Source organism: Citrus sinensis, chromosome 2, assembly GCF_022201045.2.
Source record: "Citrus sinensis cultivar Valencia sweet orange chromosome 2, DVS_A1.0, whole genome shotgun sequence".
NCBI classification, from domain to species: Eukaryota; Viridiplantae; Streptophyta; class Magnoliopsida; order Sapindales; family Rutaceae; genus Citrus; species Citrus sinensis.
In genome coordinates, this window is record NC_068557.1 from 24,624,815 (window position 1) to 24,647,994 (window position 23,180).

A 23,180-nucleotide genomic window follows, 5' to 3' on the forward strand; every position below is an offset into this window, starting at 1 on the left:
CCCTAAGTTACGTTAGGCGTAACTTACGACACTCTCACAGCAACAATATCACTGAATTAACGTAACTTAGGGCCTCCCTTTATTATATGAGGACTATGTGTACACTACAGTAGTGTAAATTTTGTATTCTAATTTTATATTTATTTACTCTATTTTTATTTTATATTTTTACAACTCGAGGAATTTTTTATGAAAATATTTGTATCACCAAAATTTAATTTAAGTTGAATTTTTTTCTTCTTTTTTTTTTGGAATGAGCCGAATCTGTTATAGGTCACCGCTACTACAAGATCTTTCAAATAATAAAAGACCAGAGAGATGGAAAATTTTGACAATATAACAGCATTTTTCAAGTATAAGTCAAACCCAGAAATCAAAATTAATCAATCATATACCTAATAAAGAACTAACAAACACTGCGAGTAAGGTGAGATTTGACTAAAGCAGAAGCAAATGGTGATAATTTAATAATTAAGATTATAAAATTATTTTAAAAAAACAAAAAGATAATAAAAGTTTTAATCTTATACTCAAATCATAGAAATAACAAAATAAATAAATAACCAATTTCGGACATAGTTTAATAATCCCCAATTAATTTCATATCAAAATTACGAACATTTAGTTAGGAAGTTAGACCCATTCCTAAAATAAGTATACCAAGTACCAAGTGTAATTTATTTTCAAATTTTATCTTTTTAATTAATTTATATTCTTTTATTAACTACATACAATCTTTTTCAAATTAAACTACAACCAAATACTTTTTTGAAAAAGAAATTAAAAAAAAAAACAATTACTTGATCCAATAAAAGTTGTAGGATATTAATCCTCGTCTCGTTTTCTATAGCTTTGTAGTACCCTATCTATGTTAGATGATGATTATCTCACATCAAGATTAAGATGGAATCTTATATACAAGAGACACGTTGAAATATTATTTAAGTTCATGAATTTCCATAGCACACATAATTAATTATTTTGAATTAAAATTATTTATTATCTAATTAGAATTACCAAATTCTTTAATACTTTTACTTTTTCTTGAAAAAACATATAAAAAGCCTGAAATGAATTCATGCTTGGTCTGAAGACTGATATTTAACAGAAAATAGAACATGGAAATTAACTCAAAAAGAGAGAGGTAGAAAGAGTTTCCAAGACTCCAAGCCACTGAACTGACTGAAGAAACCCATCCCACATGACAACTGCCACCCGTATTATTATTATTAGTGTCACACTTATTAACAGACCAGACACTTAACTCTTGTCTGGTTAATTTAACCATGTTAGGCGGTTACTTTATGACCCAACTTCGCACTCTTGGCTTACACTTTGCTTAGCTCCCCCACACTGGTCCCCTTTTCGGCTCTCTATATATATTCTCCAAAATTACTAACACTTTCTTGTAAAAATTATTTTCGTTCTCTATCTCTCTCTCTCTCTTTCTATATATATATATGCTTCACTCAGAATTTGCAGAACTAAAACATTCAACACTTGTCCCCCTTCTTCTTCTTCAAGTTAGTTAACTAACGGATTCAGTTTAACTTCAATTCTCTTTGAAAATGATCACCTGGAAAGATCTTTACTCGGTCTTAACGGCTGTGGTTCCTCTTTACGTGGCCATGATCTTGGCCTACGGCTCCGTCCGTTGGTGGAAGATTTTCTCCCCCGACCAATGCTCCGGCATCAACCGTTTTGTCGCAATCTTTGCCGTGCCTTTGCTTTCTTTTCACTTCATCTCCACCAACGATCCATACGCCATGAATTTCAGGTTCATAGCCGCCGACACGCTGCAAAAAATCATCATGCTTTTCGTCCTCGGCATTTGGACTAATTTCACCAAGAACGGGAGTCTTGAGTGGATGATTACGATTTTCTCCTTGTCCACATTACCCAACACTCTGGTCATGGGAATCCCTCTGCTCATCGCCATGTACGGCGAATACTCAGGCAGTCTCATGGTACAAGTCGTCGTGTTACAGTGCATTATCTGGTACACTCTCTTGCTCTTCCTCTTCGAGTACCGCGGCGCCAAGATGCTGATCATGGAGCAGTTCCCGGAGACTGCTGCTTCAATCGTTTCTTTCAAAGTTGATTCGGATGTGGTGTCACTTGACGGCCGGGATTTCCTGGAAACCGATGCCGAAATTGGAGATGATGGGAAGCTTCACGTGACCGTCAGGAAATCAAATGCTTCTAGAAGGTCATTAGGCCCGTGCTCTCTGCCGGCATTAACCCCGCGTCCGTCGAACCTCACCGGAGCTGAAATTTACAGCTTGAGCTCGTCGAGGAATCCGACGCCTAGGGGTTCCAATTTTAATCATTCAGATTTTTATTCTATGATGGGTGTCCAAGGTTTCCCAGGAGGAAGATTGTCAAATTTCGGGCCAGCTGATATGTACTCGGTACAATCTTCCAGAGGACCGACACCAAGACCCTCCAATTTTGAAGAAAATAGCGGACAAGCACTGTCTTCTCCCAGATTCGGGTTTTATCCGGCTCAGACAGTCCCAACATCGTACCCTGCACCGAATCCCGAGTTTTCGTCTACCCTCACGAAAAATACGTCCAAGACCGTACAGAACAATCAACAGCAGCAGCAGCAGCAACAACAACAACAGCAGCAGCAGAATGTGAATGTGAATAGTAAAGCAAATCATGATGCTAAAGAGCTTCACATGTTTGTGTGGAGCTCAAGCACATCACCTGTCTCTGAAGGAGGAGGGTTACATGTTTTCGGTGGGACCGATTTCGGAGCCTCCGAGCACTCTGGACGGTCTGATCAAGGTGCTAAAGAGATCAGGATGTTAGTTGCTGATCACCCAGAAAATGGAGAAAATAAAGGTATGATAAAAACAATAATTTATTCAATTAATCTCTATCCATATCCACATACTGTGTATTGATTATCTATTGCTTTTTTTTTTTAAAGTTAATTTTAATTTGTGTTGATGTGTGAAGCCCTTCCGCAAAACGGGGATTTTGGTAGGGAAGATTTCAGATTTGCTGGGAGAGGAGAAGGAGAAGATGATCAAATGGATCATAAAGAAGGTGGACCCGCAGAACTTAACAAGCTGGGATCAAATTCAACGGCTGAGCTACACCCAAAAGCTACCGGAGCTGCAGACGCCGGCATGGGAAAACACATGCCTCCAGCGAGTGTTATGACCCGTCTGATTTTGATCATGGTTTGGCGCAAGCTCATCCGCAACCCTAACACATACTCCAGTCTCATTGGACTTGTTTGGTCTCTAATCGCTTTCAGGTAAGTCACTTACTACCCATGAAATTATTATTAGATTAATAATGCAACGACTGCCATCCAGTTATTGACCAAATTTCATCAATTTTATTTTATAATTGATACGTATATTCATTTTTAATGCTGTTACTGTAGGTGGCATGTGTCAATGCCTAAAATAATAGAGAAGTCAATCTCAATACTGTCAGATGCAGGACTTGGAATGGCTATGTTCAGCTTAGGTGAGTGCCCTTCAATCTTTCCATTTCCTTCACTTTCTCGAGAAATATTCACTCATTATCTTAGCAATCACACATTCTTTTATCTGAAACTGGGCTCCATTTCTATGCAAATGGAACCCGTTTACAGTAACCTGAGAACATGAAATTTCTATACTTAAAAAAGGGACATTTTCAATCATTCAATCACTGTACAGATACAGAATACTAGATTTTTTCACACCGTGTTAAAAGTTGCGGCGCTCAGGATTTTCCCGGAAAATTTTATTTAAATTTTCTTTTTCTTTTTAAATTAGTTGACAGTGGCCATTTCTAAACCACATCAAGATTCAAGCATGGTGTGGTACGACAAGTAATTTGATTGTGATGTTAACGTTAAAGTATGGGCACATTGGTGCAAAGCTGACGGCCATGCAATTTTGTGATCATTATTATTCAAAGAAATTGGAGTTTTTATCTATTGGCTTATAAATTGGTCTGGCCACCCGACATGTGGGTCACGCCAGCGACGTCGTTTTGCGGTCCGGGGTCGGTTCGCATTGGTTGAGATAGATGCCGTAATGGTCCATGATATATAGTAATAAGGGTAGTTGGGGGTGAAAACTGTTGAATTCAAATTGATTAACTTAGTGGTCGCAACTAATTTTTTTTTTTTTTTTTTTTGTTATGAAAGGTCTGTTTATGGCTTTACAACCAAAGATCATCGCATGTGGGAACTCAGTTGCAACATTTGCCATGGCCGTCAGATTCCTCACCGGTCCGGCCGTCATGGCCGCCGCTTCCATTGCCGTCGGCCTCCGTGGTACCCTCCTCCACGTCGCAATTGTACAGGTAATAATTAATCCTGTCAGGACTCGTGCATGTTAAGAAATTAAAGACTGTAACAGTTAATTCCATTGTCAAACATTAATTATTTCGTCTTAATTATAATATTCCACAGGCTGCACTTCCTCAAGGAATTGTCCCATTTGTGTTTGCTAAAGAGTATAATGTTCATCCAGCAATTCTTAGCACTGCGTAAGTTGAAAAAAAAAATTACATTAATTTTGTAAAATTAATTAGACATAACTTAATAATTTAAGTTCTGGTCTATTTAAAATTCTAACACTTTGAATCATATAACATTGCAGGGTTATCTTTGGAATGTTGATAGCGTTACCAATTACTCTAGTCTACTACATTGTTCTCGGATTGTGAATTTAATTTTCCATAATTATAGCTAGAATACAAGGAATTTTCAGGGAATTTTCATGGCGTTTCACACTTTGGAGCATTTGACTGCTGCATATATATATGCACCGGAATAAATGAACAGTTTCCCAGAAAAAAAATGATTTAATTATGCTCCAAAATATTTGGAGCTCATAATTAGATTATTGGTTAAGAGAAAGCCAGTATATGAGGATCGTGCCCCCATTAGAAGCCAAAGTCGCGCCAATTTTCTAGAGTTTTGAAGAGGAGCGAAGCAAAAGCTCGCGTCTAGCATGAAGGAGACATTATAGAGGAAATCAAGGAAAGAAAATTTGGTGGGTTAGTGAGAATCTAATATTTTCTCTTTGTTCCCGTCATATATGCATGTAAAGTTCGATAATCTCATCAAAATTCATGATCTTTGCCATCATAAAGCGACAAAGGAAACGATTAATCAATTGAAGGAGGAAAGTTTGAGTCCTTTTTTTTTTTTTTTTTCTGTTAGTGTTGGGTTTGATTGTCCGTAGATAAGGCAATTATTTGCGTTTGTCGTTTTTCTTGCTTTGTAATATTATATCTAGGTTTTCAATCTATGATAATTAGTCAAGCATGAGCTTGTTAATACAAAGATGATGATATATTTTTTTGGTCACTTGGACAAAGACATATCTCTATAAAACTTTGACGCAAAGAAAGCAAAATTGTGGAGAAAAAAAGTTAAAAGTGAGAGTAAGTAAAGGATATTTGAAGGCACATTGTCTTTCCACTTTGTGGGGTTTCTTATACTTTTGCTTATGCGAAAAGCACTTTTTAGGGCCCTCACTTTTGTTGAAGGTGAGTGAGAGAGAAAAGCGGAAAGATATCTGCGGTCAAAAGCAGCTACCTTGTTAGCTTACTTTTGCTTTTGGCTTTTGATCAATTCGCCCACAACCTTACCCTACTTCTAATTTGAGGTTTTAACTTTAAAGAAAAATAAAAAATAAAAATTGGGTTGTAGGGTGATCAACAACACTTTTTTTTCTCTTTTTTAACAAGAAAATTAAAGCCATGGCATGTGACACCTCAAATTCTATCTCGTTTTGGCTCATCATGGTCACAAGACATAGCCACAAAAGTTGTTGTGGGTCGATCAGTTAATCATCTATGATCCCAACAATAAATGGTCTATCACATGAAATAATGAGGTGGAATTCTTTTAATTTCATTTTTTTGGCATAGCTTTGAAAATAATTTGTACCATATACATGGATCTAATTCTTAACTAATCTTATGTTTTCAAATTGAATTTATATTATCCGTAATACGCTCAGGGCTAACATCCCTGATCTTAAGATCAATAATTAAAGGCCTTTCTCATTTCTAAAGAAAAGGCATGAGTTTTTGTATTTATAAATAGTCCCTCTCAAAAATATTTTGCAATTCTATAACTAGTCCGAAATATTTTTATTACATTGCATCTAACTATTTATTTATTTTTATTACATTGCATTTAAACCACATCTTTTAAAGGTAGAGGTTATAAAGTCCCAATCAATCCTTAATTATTCTTATCTTCTTATGATTCGAGTTCGGATGACTAATCAAATAAAACTATTTGAAAGTTGTTCCATTATGACCTAATGGATATTTTATCCATATTTCATAGATATTTACAATAATACCACAATTAAATCACATCTCCTAAAGATTGCTTTGAAAATACGAATTAAACACCATTTTTATGTATAATAGATCAATTGTATGGTAATGTCATTAACTTCATTACCATAACAAGGGATTCAAATTCTTTTAGTAGCGTGTAGAGGTAGATTTTCTCTTAAAAAAAGTTATGGGGTAATTTTTTAATTTCAGAATTTTGAACTGCATTTTTTTTAGATTCCCTATTTTAATATTAATATAATTATATTATTGAAAAAGGCAAAAAAAAAAATTAGATGGGTGAGGATAATAATACCGATTTAAAAAAAAGAAACATTTACAACATTCCCATCAATCAAAAGCACGAATTGATTAATTACTTCTTAATTATCCATTGGCAACTCCAAAATTTAACTTTAATGGGATGTAGCGTTGGAAGGGAACATACGCAGAGCAAAATTGCTTTGAAACCTTAACTTTTCCACAACCATCAGGCCATCAAATCTATTCAAATTAGCAACTCCCATAGTTTTTTTTTTTAAAAAAAAAAGAAAGAGGTTTCTTAGAATTACTCTCAATTTTTAGTTTTAAACTTACCTTAAAAATGGTGAATTAAGAATTGGGAAGAGTTTAAAAATTCTAAAGAAAACTTGCATTAAAGCTCGTAAGACCAACATGCCTCGCTCGAAAGCGATTGGTCTTTGTGCAATTGACAGACAAAGCCACCGTTGCTTGTACGATTTCACATGGTTTTGTTCGAAGACTGCAACAAATGGCTCGTAGCCTCACGTGTGCTTCAACCTCATGTATTGTGTCTTTCTATGCAACTTTTTTTTTTTTTCCCCTCTCTCTCCCAAGCTGCGAAATTTGGGCATTTGAATGGTCCAAAAAATATGGAAGAAGCAACTCAAGCTAAGAAGTCAAAGCTCGACAGCTTGCCTTTGACAGGAACAGTTCATTTGAAAAAGACAGAATATGAATAGGCCCAAACAGGTTGAATAAAGTGATTAGCCCAAATGGCATATGATCAAAGCCCACTTCATGCTGTTGACTGGTATATTGTCAAGCCAGTTGGCAAAAGGACCCCTTTTTTCTTTTTTGGTTGATTTAATTGTAAATCCAAATTCATGTAAAAGGGAGAAGTACAAAGGCAATTGCAAAGATACAAAACAAAAGAAGGCAGGCAGGCAGCAGCCTAATGGCTAGGAATTAGGCAAAGCTCAATCAATCAATCTCATACTAGCAAACATACTCAAAAGAACAAATATAATAGTATTAGTTTTATTCAACGGTCAGCAACTTATTATTGTACACACACTAGTCGATCCATTCCCATGTGTTATGAAAGATATGCAAAATCACCATCATTATATTGGCTTCTACTTTCTAGCTACCTCTATCCTGCATAGCTAGCTAGCTATCTATTTAGCTTTTATTTCGATGTCTCCATCTTCTTGTTCTCTACTTTCTCCCAAAGTTTGATGATGTTACATGAACCTCAAGCATATAATTTTTCGATTGCTTGTCGTCCATTTATACGTGCATGGTCCCCTTGTTTTCATTATCCCACTACTATTTATCGATATTTTACAAGGTACATATTCTTAAGCTGTTAAAAGTTAATGGAGAAGCTAGCACTGCCTTTCGTATGTAACACGTACGTGGTTATATATCTTTTTACAATTAAGTTTATTTTGTTGGGAACCATCCACTAGTTATATGGTAATCCACACCAACGTATTGGAGTCTCATCTGTGCATTAGTTTGAGAAGATGTTTATTTTGAATATTTAGAATTGGATTAGTCTCATTCTGAGACTAATTACCTAGTTTAACACACCATAGCTAATCCAGTAGGCAGGATGTCCCAGTCGAATTCTAATTATAAACATCAGTAGATTTGTATTATAAAATTCTAAAAGCAAAACCGTTAAGCATGTAATACATTTCAAATTATTTTGTGAGGAGATCACGGTTTTTACAGTTCATCAGTTGGGACAAGAATCATGTTAAACCAGTACACGCTTTCAGTATATACTTTTTAGGCAAAATAGAGGTGTCGTTCAAATGCTTTCAATCTAATAGAACAACGAAGCAGAAGCGACAATGACCATCGGATAATGATCGGACGGACCACGTGGTACCAAGTCAATAAATATAATACAACATGCATGCATGCATGCGACCCATCGCTCAAATCCTGTGTGGCTCCCATGTTTGTTTCTGAAATCGACAGCTAGACATACAAATGCATGGATGGTTAAGCGCAAATCATCGATCCATGCACGCGTGGCAAAGGGTTAAAGGGCATACGTGGGTCCAATATCATGTGGGTGCCATACTGATGATCATGTGATGTTTAGGGCTAGAGCTTGTGATTGAAGCCAAACAAGGAAAACAAGCAGCAAAGTCCGAGTGTTATTATCATTATTGTTGCAAGTGGGGATGGAGAGAAGGGAAAGTTGGAGAAGAAGATAGGATCCAACGTGTGTTTGAGAATGAAGTGTAATTTTACCAAGAAAAGTTATACGAATAAATGAAAATTGGATTCTCCTTATTCACGATTATTCATTTTGATTGTGTTCTTTTGGATTCAGATGAGAATTAATGGATATATATGATCAGATGGATTGGTCGATGGACCATAAAGTTGACAAAAACTCTGCTATTTGGGGTCCCACGTACCTTTAATTGAGGGAGTCTACTAGCCACCAAGCGATATGTAAGCGTAGATTGTGTGGCTGATTTTGAATGGCTCAAAAGTTGTCCCAAATAATAGCCCCATGCAACTCAACTGCCCTTAAAGATTTTAGTATATGGCATTGGCATATATGTCTTTGAAATTTGAACCAATGATTTGTGCATAAAATGTTTTATTATGCTTTTCGTTAATAAGGTTGTTTATTTTCGAATCCGACAAAAAGATGGGGATTTATTTGCCATTCGGATAAGCTACAAACATGAATATTACTTTAATTTTGTGATTATTATATGATAGTTTAATTTGTAAGGATATTTCGAAATTGGTTCAGTATAGAGATTTAGATGAAGGATAGATATATTCTCTAGATCTTTTTTTATTAAAAAAAATGGTTTTATATGCAAGAATTTGTGAAGATTAATCTTACATTTTTCAGGTAATTAAGCTCGCGAAATAAGAGAACCATTTGCTCTTTAGTTTTCTAGCTTTTCTGCTGCGTTGTTTCAATTTCTTTTGTGTGTGTGTGCGCGTGCGCAAAATTAATTGTCTGATTTTATATATTTGGGGGTAACATAACTGGTAAGGTTCATTTATTAAATATCTTCTTGATTTGCTGTTCTCGTTTCTTTTAATTCTAAATAAAGTTTTCTTTCTCAGCGTTCATCTAGAAAAAGTTAAATAATAATAATAATAATAATAATAATATATTATTTATTATTATTATTATTAAAAACACGTACGACAATAACGCAACAAAATGAAGCAATATGCACACACAAAAAAATAAAAAAAAAAGTAAATATAATATGTCTCTATGTGTGTATGAAATAATAATTGTTTTGAGACATTATCTAAAATAATTCAACACAAATAATTAATTATGATATGATAATTGACGATCATTCTTGATTACGTGGGCTCAAAAGTTATCGACCACGAGTAGGCCAAGAAGAAGAAGAACATACGCTGCTGTCCTCGTGCGCATGGCTTCATTCTTCAGGGTACATAAGGGTCATGATCCGATTTGTTGCCTCAAAAAAAATCATATAAAATTAGCAAATCAATCCAAATAATTAATAACCATACAAGAAAATTCAAAATATCCTTAATGATTTTAGTTATGACTAAACTTTACTATTCAATCAATTAATTAACCTACAAATTACGGATTAATGTATTCAAGTTAATCCTACAGTAGTTAGATTTATTCATGGGCGAAATATATTAGATACGTGGCTTGGTATTTTAAAATATCAATATTCTACAGTACTAAGAAAATAGAGCACAAATTAGGTTATATGCGTAAATCAATTATAGTGTGGTAAAAAGTTCACGAGGAAAAGAGTGACGTGCACGAAACCAAGCTTAAAAGAGGAGTCTATTCTGGAGACCTCTTAAATAACTCAAAATCCCACCGTTCCTTGGGCCCTTTGTTTATTTAATCGGCTTGTGTAAGCCCTTGGCTCTCTTCAATTTTCTTTGTTGTTTGTTTTCTTTCTGCTATTCAAGTCTATCGGGTTTCCTTCAATTTTTGTTGTTGTTTATTTTCTTTCGACTGTTTAAGCCTATTGTTCGACTTACTTTAAGCTCTGGGTTTTCTTCAATTCTTTTTGCCATTTGTTTTCTTTTAGCTATTTAACTTTTTCTTTAATTTTCTTTATCATTTATCTTCTTTCGACTGTTCAAGTCTATCGTGCTTGCGCGTCTTGACTGTTTTGCTGTTCACAGCTTCAATCGCTGTTTCGAACTACTCTTTGGTGTATTACTCTATGTTTGCCAACAAAATATATACCCAAATCATGTATGAGATAAGATCATAATTGGTTTACATCATAGTTTTGGCCACTAGAGAAATAAATTTCATGCATGTGGGGCATGGACCAAAAACATTTAAGTTTGGCTCGGACGAAAATAAATACATGCAAACAAAAGTTGATCGATAAAGAGAGAAAAGGTCATGGTCAGTGTTGGGTGATCCACAGACACAAGCTTGGTATATGGACCAAAATCACAATGACTGGGACCATGATCGAATATGGATTCGGTTCTTTTGAAAGAGACGGTGCAAGCAAAAAAATTTAAAAGGAAAAAGAGACACTTTCCCTTCAATTGCAAAATTTTAGGGATACATCTTGTCAAATAATGACCCCATGTTCTTGCTTTTGGTTTTTTGCATCTCCTTTTTGCTAACTTTTGAAATTGAGTTCATAATTTATCTTTAAAAGAGGCTGCCTTTTTTGAATTTAGTGGACATGGGTGATTCTCAGAAGGCAGAAGAGAATGTGGGTGGGTTTTTTGGGCTATTATCTGATTTAATGGACCAAATTGTTGGGTGATAATGGACTGGCCTTTTAGAACTACAATTAATTAAGCTAAGGGTGGAGCCCCTAACACACTTTCAAAACTCCACTTTTATATTTGTAACTTTACCGTTTAACGAAACAAAAAATGACTGAATTAAGACCAAGAGGAAGAGGGATATAAAATATCCAAGTTAATGACGGATTAATTACCCACATGAGGGACATATTAGAGGGTTTGTTGATCCTAATCATTTGACCTATTTTGGTATGTTCATCCAATTCGACACGGTAGATTTTGGTCCCACGAATTTTGTTAGGTGGAAAAGTTGGATAGCTGAGTAGAAATGACTCACCTTTTCAAGTTTCTAACGGCGGGTCGTTGCAGTATTTCCTTCTCTTTCTTCTCTCATTTTCCTTTTTCTTTTTCTCTACTCTACACCAAATTACATGTTCACACGGCTGATGGCTTACAAAAATATTCAACAGAACCACACCGTTCTCTATTTTCTCTTCCTTTCGGTTCCCTACTTTATCCCATAACTTAACCCTTTTCCCCTCCTTTTTTGGGTTATTTCCACCCAACCCCTATATGTTTTGACATTTTTCACTGTACGCCCAAATATTTCGACAATTTCCACCGCACCCCCATTTCTATTAATTTGACTATTATTTTTAATGGAACTGTTTGAAATTTAACTAATTGTCAGAAATGCCCCTTATCTTGAATTGATATTTACATTAAAAATTCTTAATTAAAGGTAATTACACAATAATCCCATCAATTAACTTATCAAGTAAATTTAATTTATCATAGTCAAATAATATTTAAGGTATGAACTTTCAAATTTGTCCTTTGACTGTTAGAATAAACAGTTAAATTAACAGATTTGGATGTGTGGTAGAAATTATTAAAATATTTGGGGGTGTGGTGAAAAATATCAAAACATTTGGGAGTAGGACGGAATTAACCATTTTTTGTTTTCCTTTGTTTCAGTATGGGGGATGTGGGGTTTTGTTGCATAAATGTAGGTGCATTTAGTAATAATATATTTCAGAAGCCCCAGTTGCAATTGGGCAGGCGAGGGACTAGTTTTCTTTTGGTAGCCTAGGGCTAACATATGCAAATTCGATGAATTAATTAAAATCTACTTTAAAATGTATCAATCCAACTATATTCTTTTTTTTTTATGCCCTCAATCCAACTATATTCGATGTTACTTGGGAAGTCCACTACGTTAAAAGCCCAACAAAATCAATAAAGGAAATGAAATAACCATTTGATTAACGAGTAATGATTCAGCCACAAACTCTTGTACAAACTGATGTGGTATGATAAGATTGGTTGAATTAAATATCACTTGGCCCACATGATTTGTTTTTATTAATTTATATTTTCATTCAACCAATGAATTAATGCCACATTAGTTTGTACAAAATAAGTTTGTACAAGAGTTTGTAACTGTATCATTACTCTTGATTAACAGAGTAATTAGTTGTCCACAAATTTCCCTTTAGTGGTAGTTAATTTTAATGCCTAAATTTCATGAGAAACAAAGACTCTTACCTCCATTGACTACTCACTAAACCAGCTAAACCATCAATTTTCAGATAATCCAAAATTAGCTGCAAGATCTTCCATAAAAATTTGTATGACTTAACGTGCAAGAAACAATGGGAGAAATTAAGTGGAAACTTTTTGATAGATTTTGATACCATATTGCTTAAAGAATAAAAATAATATGTCCACACCAGATATAATACAAGTAGAAGAAGGTAACGAGCCATGCACTACTCCTGCCTCAACAAAATGCAGCAAAATTTCTGATGCAAGGAATTCATCTCCATCACCAGTTCTTCAACTCCTCCAAAAGGTAATAATTTTATGTTTATTATGAGTAAAATGTGATTTTTTTTTTAAATGATAGGATTTTTGGCTTCTGACTTGCAGGCAATTGCAGAGGTGATTGGAACATATTTCCTGATATTTACCGGATGTGGGTCTGTTGCTGTGAATAAGATATATGGGTCTGTAACATTTCCAGGGATATGTGTAGTATGGGGTCTAATTGTAATGGTCATGATTTATTCTGTCGGTCATATTTCTGGTGCTCATTTCAATCCTGCGGTCACCATCACTTTTGCCATCTTTAGACATTTTCCTCGCAAACAGGCAAGCTTTTCTTATGTACAGTATTAGTACCCTCTTATAATCAATTCAAACTCAGTTTTCCCTAGAATATTCAAATTTGTGTTTCCTGGCAGAGTTAGAATCCTCCCCCCTTGGGACGAGCTCTCTCATAAACTTTCAAAATCTTATGATTTATTCCGCTTGTATTCTGACTCAGGAAAAGCTCGTAATCAGATCACGAGAAAATTCTGATCTTGCTGACCGTTAAAATAAACTTTATTAACTCTGTTATACAAATTAATATACAAAGAGTTTCATAATCAATGCTTTGATTTTGACGATATTTGTCTTTGAACAGTTCCTTGCACAAATTATGCTCCAAGTTTTAACATAATACTTGCATCATTATCAGACATTCATGCCTGAGAATTCGTTATTGAGTAAAGTTTGATGTTAATCTTGCAGGTGCCCATATACATTGTGGCCCAGCTGCTGGGATCAGTTCTTGCCAGCGGATCGTTATATCTCATATTTGATGTGAAAGATGAAGCCTTTTTTGGGACAATACCAGTTGGAACCAATGTGCAATCTTTTGTCCTCGAGATCATAATTTCTTTTCTCTTAATGTTTGTCATTTCTGGTGTTGCCACAGATAATAGATCAGTGAGTCAACAGTCAACTCTAATATTATTCTCATTAATCTTAAAAAAAAAAATCATTCATATACTATTGATGTTTCCTTGGCAGATTGGAGAACTTGCAGGAATTGCTATTGGAATGACAATACTATTAAACGTATTGGTTGCCGGGTACCCTAATTCATATGTATATGTTGTTCAACTAATCAAATTGCTTTCCGAAAGCTAAGAAATATTTTTAACAAAATTTAGTTGATTGACTACTAACAGGCCAGTTTCCGGGGCATCGATGAATCCAGCGAGGAGCTTAGGTCCTGCAATAGTGATGCACCAATACAAGGGACTTTGGGTTTATATCGCAGGACCAATAATCGGAACCATTCTCGGAGGCTTAGCTTATAATATGATTAGATTCACAGATAAACCTCTCCGGGAGATTACCAAAAGTGGATCTTTTCTCAAAAGCTTCTCCAGGCCGCCATAGAATTTAATTCTTACTAATCATTATGCCTCATCAATAATTTCTCATTTCTCTTAATTAACCTGAAGATTAAAATAGATAACAAAATTAGAAATTGGTGTAGTGTAACAAGGTAGCAGGTTTAGCTTAGTTAAATTTTCAGGTTAGAAATCAAATGAAGCAAACTTTTAATTTGTGTTTATGTTTATCAAAGACCAGATTGAAGGCAAATAATTAATGCTACGCCTACAGATCTGGCGCATGTTGATGAAAAACAAAGATAAGAAGGACCAACAAATGAAAAAGTCAAGAACGGCCAGGAACATCTTTGAAATACTCTTGTTGGAGTGCTTCTGCAGCTGTGATTCTCTTGTCTGGATCCATCCCGAGCATTTTCTGTGGTTTTGTATTAAAAATTAATATCACTAACTACGCTCGCTCAAAATTCAAACTAAAATATAATTTGGACCACCCTGATTATGAATCCGATGGCACAAATCATAAATAAACTTACAGAGATAAGGTCAATTCCAGCTGGTTCAAGACCAGGAAACCCGTTTGTCAAATGATCCCTCAAGCTCAATTTACAAAAGGACGGTTTTCTTGATTTTCTTCGCGCAATAAACTTCATACAAAAAATATCATGTTAGGAAAAATGGTGTTTGGTATGCATTGTGCTTGAGCAAGCTATTAGCAGTTCAATACCCGACAATGCGGCCAAGTGTAATAAGTGAATTAGCACCAGGAAATAGAGGCTTGCCGGATACCATTTCACCAAAGATACAGCCAACAGGCCATATATCAACTGCAGTAGAGTATTCCAACAAGCCAAGTAGGAGTTCGGGTGCCTTGTAATAATGTGTTCCGACCTGGAAAAAATGAAAGAAAAATTGCAACACTGGCAGATTAAACTTAAGTATTTAGTTCCAATATGAAATTGAGCAAGACTGTGCCTATATCCTTGTCTTTCAAACAAATACACACAACATAAAGGACAATTCAAAACTCATAACCAAGCACAATCACTAAGGCAATGTGCTTCCCTCAGTCAATCAATGAAAAGATGTTAATGGCATGCTAAAATTATCAGAACAGAATATCATCAAAGAGAATAAAAACTAACTGCTATCTACAGAGTCCAAAGTAACTAGTACTACCTCTGGAGTACTTTGCCCCTTATAAGCTTCTAGTGACTTGGCCAGTCCAAAGCCTGCAAGTCTGCAACCTTCACAGTCTTACCGAATGACAACAAGCAACACCTTAAAGAATCTGATGAAGAAAACTTTACAACAAAGAGAAAAGTTGTAAACTAGGAAAAACTGTAAAAAATCTGAAAAATCTTAAGAAAAAGCATAGTCATTTTAATACCTTTGTATGCAAAACCACTAAATTAGTAGATAATATAACACTTGACTTCATTTTGGCATGGTAGATAATTTTACTGTTAGATAACTTTTTGAAAATGTTCAGAGTTTAGTCAAACAAGTTTCCAAAACTCTGTAGTTTGGCTCATTTTCTAAGATTAATGTGCATTCAATTTCAATGCAAAATAAAAAAAAAATTGTTTATACAAGGTGTTGCAACAACCAAGAATTTTAAGAAATTAAGGAAAATAATACATGCCAATTTATCTAATTTCATATGACATGTTATTTGTATGACATAAACTCTAAAAGAAAATAAGAAAAAACAAGGCTGTAAAAGGTACAAACTGCGTTATTTTGGTTATTTGTAAAAGAACCTATAAGTAAGCATGTATTCTTTGTTTATGAATGCAACATATAAACTCAAAACATGATTTTACTAACCTTTATAGAGTAGCCATCCATAGAATCCTTTGGATATTTAAGTAAATAGGCCAAATCATTTGCTTGATACTCAAGAAACAAGCATAGCCCTTGGCTTACTACAAGCATCAACCTGTCAAGAGATACTTGTATATAACATCACGAAAAATCTAACTTAATGCAGCTAATAAATCACATTCAACAGAGAGAGAGAGAGAGAGAGAGAGAGAGAGAACCTTGCATTCTGATATGCATTTAAAAAGTAAGTAACAATTATGAGAAAATTTTAGTTCACCCCAAGCCAAGGCATCCCTTAACAAACATGACCAAGAAAAACCAATAATCCCTTTATGAATGTGCAATAGGCTCACAAATGATTTCTTTTTTGTTTACCTGATGATGTTTGGATGGTTCAACTCCATTAGACAAGAGACTTCTCTTATCATGGAGCTTGGGACTTCTTCCATTGTGTTATGAATCTCCATCATCTTGACGGGCAACAAATTCCCTGGTTACAAGATCCCAAGCCTTCTAGACAATACTGGAGTTGCCTTGCCTGATACATTCCAAAAATAAGCACATTCCTTCCAATCGACCACCTGAATATATACAGAAAAGTAAAACTACTAGGTAAATGCCAGGTCCTCTAAAGTTAATTTTCCTTCTACCATGCTTGAAGTAAATAATACTGCCAAAATCTTATCAAAATTAAGATAATTTTCAAAAATATTTCAGAAAAGTCTCCAATATTTTGAGACCATAACACTTTGTAATAAATAAATAAACAATTCTGAAGTGAAAATAAATCAACAGTTTACACTCTTATTACCCCCCTTTTCTTTTTTCTCTTGACTAATGCGCAACCATATCATCGAATTGACAACATATAATCTGTATAATCCAATTTTAACAAAATTTTTAAGCACAACTCCATCAACTAAGTTTCAAACTTTTTAACCAGCCAATCTGAAACAAAATCTCCAGTGCCTAGTATCCAACAAAACCAACTTAGACGATAACTCATTAAAAACCCCATATGAATTATAAATGATAAAAGACCCAAAACCATGCAAGCAGCGATAAAAGACCCAAGTTCGTTAGGTGCACTGATAAGCATAGTTGAGGAATGAGATCCCAAGAGATGGTGGGAATGAGTCTCTCATTCTTGCGATTGATTATTTTGTCCTCTTAAAATTAAAACTACTCATATTATCCTCATTTATAATTAATTAACATACTATTATAATTATTTAATATATTATAATAAATAAATATATTATTAATAATAATTATAATTTTTGATAAATAATCACAATAATTAATATATTTTTATTAAAATTAATTCATTAATATACTGTTATAATAATTACTAATATAATTATTTTAATTAATTCATATATGTATTAATTAATTAATATATTAGTATATCATTAACAATAATATATTAATAATTATAGTTTTGAATAAATAATCACAATAATTAATATATTTTTATAATAATAAAAATTAATATTATTATTAATTAGTATATTATTATAATTAATTAATTAAAAAAATTTACAATTAATTAATATATTATTGACAATAATTAATTATAATAATAATTTTTGAATACATAATCACTATAATTAAAATAATTCATTAAATACTTTTTAATAATTTGTTACAATCTAACTCATTTTGATTCTGATTCCAAGATAAAATAAACACACCAATAAGATTCTAGCCCATTCTGATTCTGATTCATGTAGGTCAAGTAAACGACTTATTTTGATTTTAATTCTTCATTTTCATTTCAGCTCATTCTCATTTCAATCCATTCCAATTCTAACATATTCTGATTACTGACAAGTAAACACAGGAGAAAAGTTCTGAGTAAATATTTTTGGGGTTTTTTGGAGTAGGAGAGAGGTTGTGAGTAAAATTTCCATGGGTGAGTGAGAAAGGAGTGGATAAGAATCTACTTTTTGGATTCTTTATGTTACTTTTAATATATTTTAATTGTAAAATTTTTTTTTTATTTTAAAATTAAAAAGCCAAAATAGCCCACAAGCCTGTCATTTTTGGCTTCCTTATGTGGTATTAGTGGCTAAGGGCCAGTTTGGTAACACTATAATTTTTAAAATAATTATTATTAGTTGTGCTGTATAAATAATCGACTGTGAAGAAAATTAATTAAATATTTAGTAAAAAGATTTTATATGTGCTATAAATTTTAATAACAGTCATATGCATTTGGTAAATCGTATTATTAAACTGCTGAATTGGACATAATACTAAATAAGGTTTAATTAAATATTTATAAACATGTATATAAAGTATTTTTTATTGTGTACATATACAACAACTGATAATTAAAATAAATATTTTATATTTTAATATTATTGCTCTACAGCAAGCAATGATGCATGTGGACCTTAATTTCTAGTTCTTGTCATGGCTTAAAAATTAAAATGGTGCGGCGCTGCTCGTAAAAATTTACGGTGCAGATGCCCAACTCAATTTGCCAGAGCGTCCATCCGCTCATCACTTGCCAGCTTTGTTGCACAAATGGGAAATGATCCGCAAATGATTAATTAACATTTACAATCATAATCTCTGCATTATTGCTGCATTGTATCTTTTCCCTGGTCTGAAAAGATGATGACGATGTTAGCACTCAGCGACGGCACAAAATTACATGTAAAATCCCTAAAAGTTCCAAGTGTTTGAATTCCCATATTTTACTGTCAGGCTTGGCTTTTAAGTTCTTGTTGTGGCCGGGTCTGCATAGTTTTTTTTCCCCAGGAATTTGTGTGTGTGTGTGTCTGTTGAGCCTTACAATAGCTCCTGCCTTGTTCCAAAACCTACTTCAGTTATTGCTTAACTTAGGGAGTGAGAGATGAGAGCTAACCCTACTCTTTGGCCAAAGTACCAAATGACTTAACAGTAACTCCTAATAAGCTATAGTTACTTAAGGTGCGTTTGGGATTGAGGTGTTGTACATTTTAAGCTACAGCTGCTGTAGAAAAAAAGATGTGACTATGAAATAAAAATTAATAATACGTAATAAATATAAATTTTAAATAATAATTTTGATAAAATTATTAAAGATATAATAGATTTTCATTATACAAGTGAAAAATTATATTAACGTAGCTTACAAGTTACAGCAGCTAGTGTTTACCAAACACTTTAGTGTTGTAGCTTTTAAAATACAGATGCCCAACCTTAATCCCAAACGCACCATTAAATATTTTGGCTGAGTGTAAGTACAAAATTGCCTAATCCATTATGAGCTACCATAACGCAATCTAAGTTTATATTTGTCTATAATATACTATTATATATGGTGTACCTAAATTAAAATCATTAGCATAGTATTTGATGAATGAATTTATCAAATTGCTTCTTAATATTTGATATTTGGTTACTTATCAATTATCCAATAAAGCATAAAATACTTAAGACAACTTATGTTAATTCACAATATATAAATATAAATACAGTAATATATCATATGGAGTCAAACTAGCTAGGTGAATGAGGTGAAATTAACTTGAGCAATAAGTTACATCAGTCACGGCAAATCAAAATACTATCAAAGCCATATCTAGGTTCAGACAATGTCATCGGGAAATTTTCTTTTTATAGGAAAGGCACTGACGCACTGTAGGCAACCCATTGGAAAGTCCAGGGACAGCTCTAGTGATCATGTATTGCATAATTATGGACAATTAATTTCCCAAATATGCTTCTTATTTTTATTGTAAGCGTAGTTTAGATTAAATTGAAATACTAATACCTTCGAGTTGATCAGAAGCCAGTCGGGAGTCTTCATCAGAACGGCTGCTACAACTACTACTGCAATGCAAATGAACTAAGGGTGTATTGGGAAGTGAAGTGTTGTAACTTTTAAGCTGCAGCTACTGTGGAGTAAAAGTTATAACTGTAAAGTAGAAGTTGAGAAAAAAAATTTGCTAAGCTGCCAAATGTTACCAAACACTTTAGTAGTTGAGTTTTGGCAGCACAACTACCTCACCATACTCCCAAACGAGCTCCAAGACTGCAGAATCCATTCGCATAAATTGTGGTTTGTGTGTGCGCGTGCGCGCGCGTGTGTGTATATATATATTAGTTTTCTATTTTAAAACCGACAACAATTTTCTCGGTGGCGTGTTTTATAATGGACTATCAAATTTAACGGTTTGAGAATATTTATGGGCTGACGACAAAGCCGGTTGTGGGCTATGATGGGAATTAGGCTTCGGTCTTGGCATCGCGCTTTGATAGATAAATGGGCCCTCAATTGAAGATCTCTATCTTGAGATCTTCACACTATTTTCTTTGTTGACTCAAAGGATTGCCCGCTGTAATATTTCACATATTAAAAAGGAATTATATTGAGTTTTTCAAGTCATATTCTAAATATTTTAACCTCAAGTGTTAATGTCACACTCTATTGTTGATGAGTAATTTAATAATTTATAAAATTACTTATTATTAAAATACATCATTCAATATATGAATATCACTTTACTTGAAATTTAAAAGTTGAGATACTTCATGAAAAATGTAGATTTTATTGTATTGCTTTTAAAAGCCTAGAGAGAGAATCTCAGTATCATGACATTAAAGTTTGTATGGAATTAAAAAAAAAAAAAGCGTCTGTGTTGAAATCATGGCACAGATAGCTCGAATCAAATTAAGCGGATAATGTACATTTTAATCTTTATACATGCCGCATTCACCCTAAACGTTTAAAAGCAATTCAAGGGTACCTACATTAATTAACTATTTTAACTGCAGGTTTCAGAAGATAGACAATAGGATTAACTATATACGAGGCCGTCATCGTTGACTCTCAAACGTATCGATTGCTTTGTGTTATGGCCATTGTAGCTTTATTTTGCTTGGCATACAAATGGCAAAGCATGCGTGGGTCATAAATTAATGCTAAAAATTGTGAGCACAATGAGAAGAAAACTCATGGAAGGAATTTCAGGAACAAATTTAATTTGTTCTCTTTGTCCCTAGCTAGCTAGTAAGAATAACCTGCTGTCAAGCCACCGAAAGAGCCAAAGAATGATAAATTAAAAAAAAAAAATTTTTAAAGTTTCAATTTCTGACATTTCAGTGCCGTATGAAACTCCTTTAATCCTACAAAAAAGAAAAAAAAATGTACTTCTTCTAAGTTAAATGATAAGCAACAATTCGTTTTATCTCGTCTCAATTTGATTACTAATTCTACACACACCGACGCATATAATAGGACGGAAATTTTCTGGATAATTTTTTATATTTAAGGTTAAAAAAATTACTAATGGTCCTTTGATTCAATAAGAGAGCCTTTTCACTTATAAGTAGGGATGATAAAAATTCCCACGGGAACATGGACCTTTGGGGATTTTTCTTATTCAGGGAGTGTATGGGAACGATTTTATAACCAAATTCTTATTTGGGGAAGGGACGTGGATAATTTTTTACCCAATTTCTTATTCGGAGAAGGGACATGGATGAGGCGGAATCCCCATCCCCTATCCATTTCCCCATTTCCCCGTATTAATTTTTAATTTTGATTTTATTTTTTAGAATTATTAATAAATGAATAATGAAATTTAAATTATATTAAATATTAGTATAAATAACAAATATCAAAATATTTATATAAATCTACTATCAAATTTTTGAGCCTACTTAACTAATTGTAATCCTAAATTAATATTTGACCAGACCTTATTCTAAAGGCCTTAGCCCAAAACTGTTTTAGATTATAAGTTATATTGCTTATATTATTTTTATTGTTTTAGATTTGAAACTTGATGTTATCTCTCAATTTGTTACATTTCTCGAGGAAAAACATGAGGAGTATGAGGTGTAAGAGTAAATGCTTTTATTAAAAATATTAATTTCAATATGTATACTCATTTCATTTATTTCATTATTGATATAAAAGCAATTTCTTTTTATTATAAGATCATGAAGATTGACAAGGATAATTATTCTGATAATTTGTATTTTGTAGTGTGATTTTTGTAATAGATTAATATGATTAAATCAAGTTCATAATTTAAATTTAAAAATATATCAGTTATTCGGTGATCGGGGATCCTCTCTTATTATTCGGGGAGGGGACGGTAATCTCCTTAGGCAATTCTAATGGGGATGGGGAGGGGACGGAGATATATGCAGAATATCAGAGATGGGTGCGGGGATGTCGGTCTCCTTCCCTTCCCTCCCCATTGTCATCCATACTTATAAGAGTAAGGGTTCAAGCCTCCAAAAAAAATATTATGATGGTTAATTTCAGTTTTCTTTCAATTATCAAATAATTAAGTAGAGACAGTCTCTCACTCATGAAATGTGAGAGGATTTAAAGAACATATACAGCACTTAAGAGAAGTACATGCCAAGAGGAAGTATTTACTGTAATATTAGTAACAATCATGTATAATATTATTAAAAAAAATGTTAAAATTTTTTCAAAGTGCTCAGATATTGTACACTCCTAAAATATATAATATTAATGTCCATTCTTTAACTAAATGATTTTAAGATGTAAAAACCTATTGTTTAATTGGATTATGTGCCATAAAAATTATGTATTTATTTATCCTTTCAATTAGGGAAGTATATATAACTGTCCAACTTTCAACAAAGATTCTCACAAAGCACATCTTTTTATTATGGCTAAGGCCTAAGGCTGCAACTTTCTCATGTGCTTAACCCTTTGATAATGCTGCCCAAATGAGTACATAGATCTTTTTATATTATAGATATATCCATGCCCGTAAGGCATAAACATTCAGAGATTTCAGATTTCTTTATATCCCTAATCAGACCGTCCTTATTTAATTTGCTCTCTTTCAA

At 33.5% G+C, this 23,180-nt stretch overlaps 2 protein-coding genes and 1 long non-coding RNA gene across 5 annotated transcripts; 2 read left to right on the forward strand and 1 right to left on the reverse strand.

Moving 5' to 3' along the window:
• The first annotated feature begins 1,415 nt into the window (after positions 1 to 1,415).
• On the forward strand, positions 1,416 to 5,329 carry LOC102631111 (auxin efflux carrier component 3). Its single transcript, XM_006469105.4, has 6 exons — positions 1,416 to 2,850; positions 2,968 to 3,271; positions 3,404 to 3,489; positions 4,160 to 4,317; positions 4,427 to 4,503; positions 4,617 to 5,329. Exons 1-6 carry the CDS (start codon positions 1,569 to 1,571, stop codon positions 4,681 to 4,683), a joined length of 1,974 nt encoding a protein of 657 aa, XP_006469168.1. The 5' UTR covers positions 1,416 to 1,568; the 3' UTR covers positions 4,684 to 5,329.
• Positions 5,330 to 12,837: 7,508 nt separating this feature from the next.
• On the forward strand, positions 12,838 to 14,880 carry LOC102622625 (probable aquaporin NIP-type). 3 transcript variants are annotated; one of them, XM_025094699.2, is made up of 5 exons: positions 12,838 to 13,189; positions 13,267 to 13,488; positions 13,912 to 14,109; positions 14,194 to 14,271; positions 14,355 to 14,880. In XM_025094699.2, exons 1-5 carry the CDS (start codon positions 13,058 to 13,060, stop codon positions 14,484 to 14,486), a joined length of 762 nt encoding a protein of 253 aa, XP_024950467.1. In that variant the 5' UTR covers positions 12,838 to 13,057; the 3' UTR covers positions 14,487 to 14,880. The 3 variants fall into 3 exon arrangements, with proteins under 3 accessions (XP_024950467.1, XP_024950468.1, XP_006469313.1); XM_025094700.2 differs by having other exon boundaries at positions 14,194 to 14,241; XM_006469250.4 differs by having other exon boundaries at positions 12,840 to 13,189; positions 14,194 to 14,255.
• On the reverse strand, positions 14,716 to 15,820 carry LOC107175683 (uncharacterized). Its single transcript, XR_003063751.2, has 4 exons — positions 15,702 to 15,820; positions 15,250 to 15,413; positions 15,059 to 15,169; positions 14,716 to 14,940 (listed from the first exon to the last, which is right to left on the reverse strand). It is a non-coding gene; the product is annotated as an uncharacterized LOC107175683 (long non-coding RNA).
• Between the last annotated feature and the right edge of the window lie 7,360 nt (positions 15,821 to 23,180).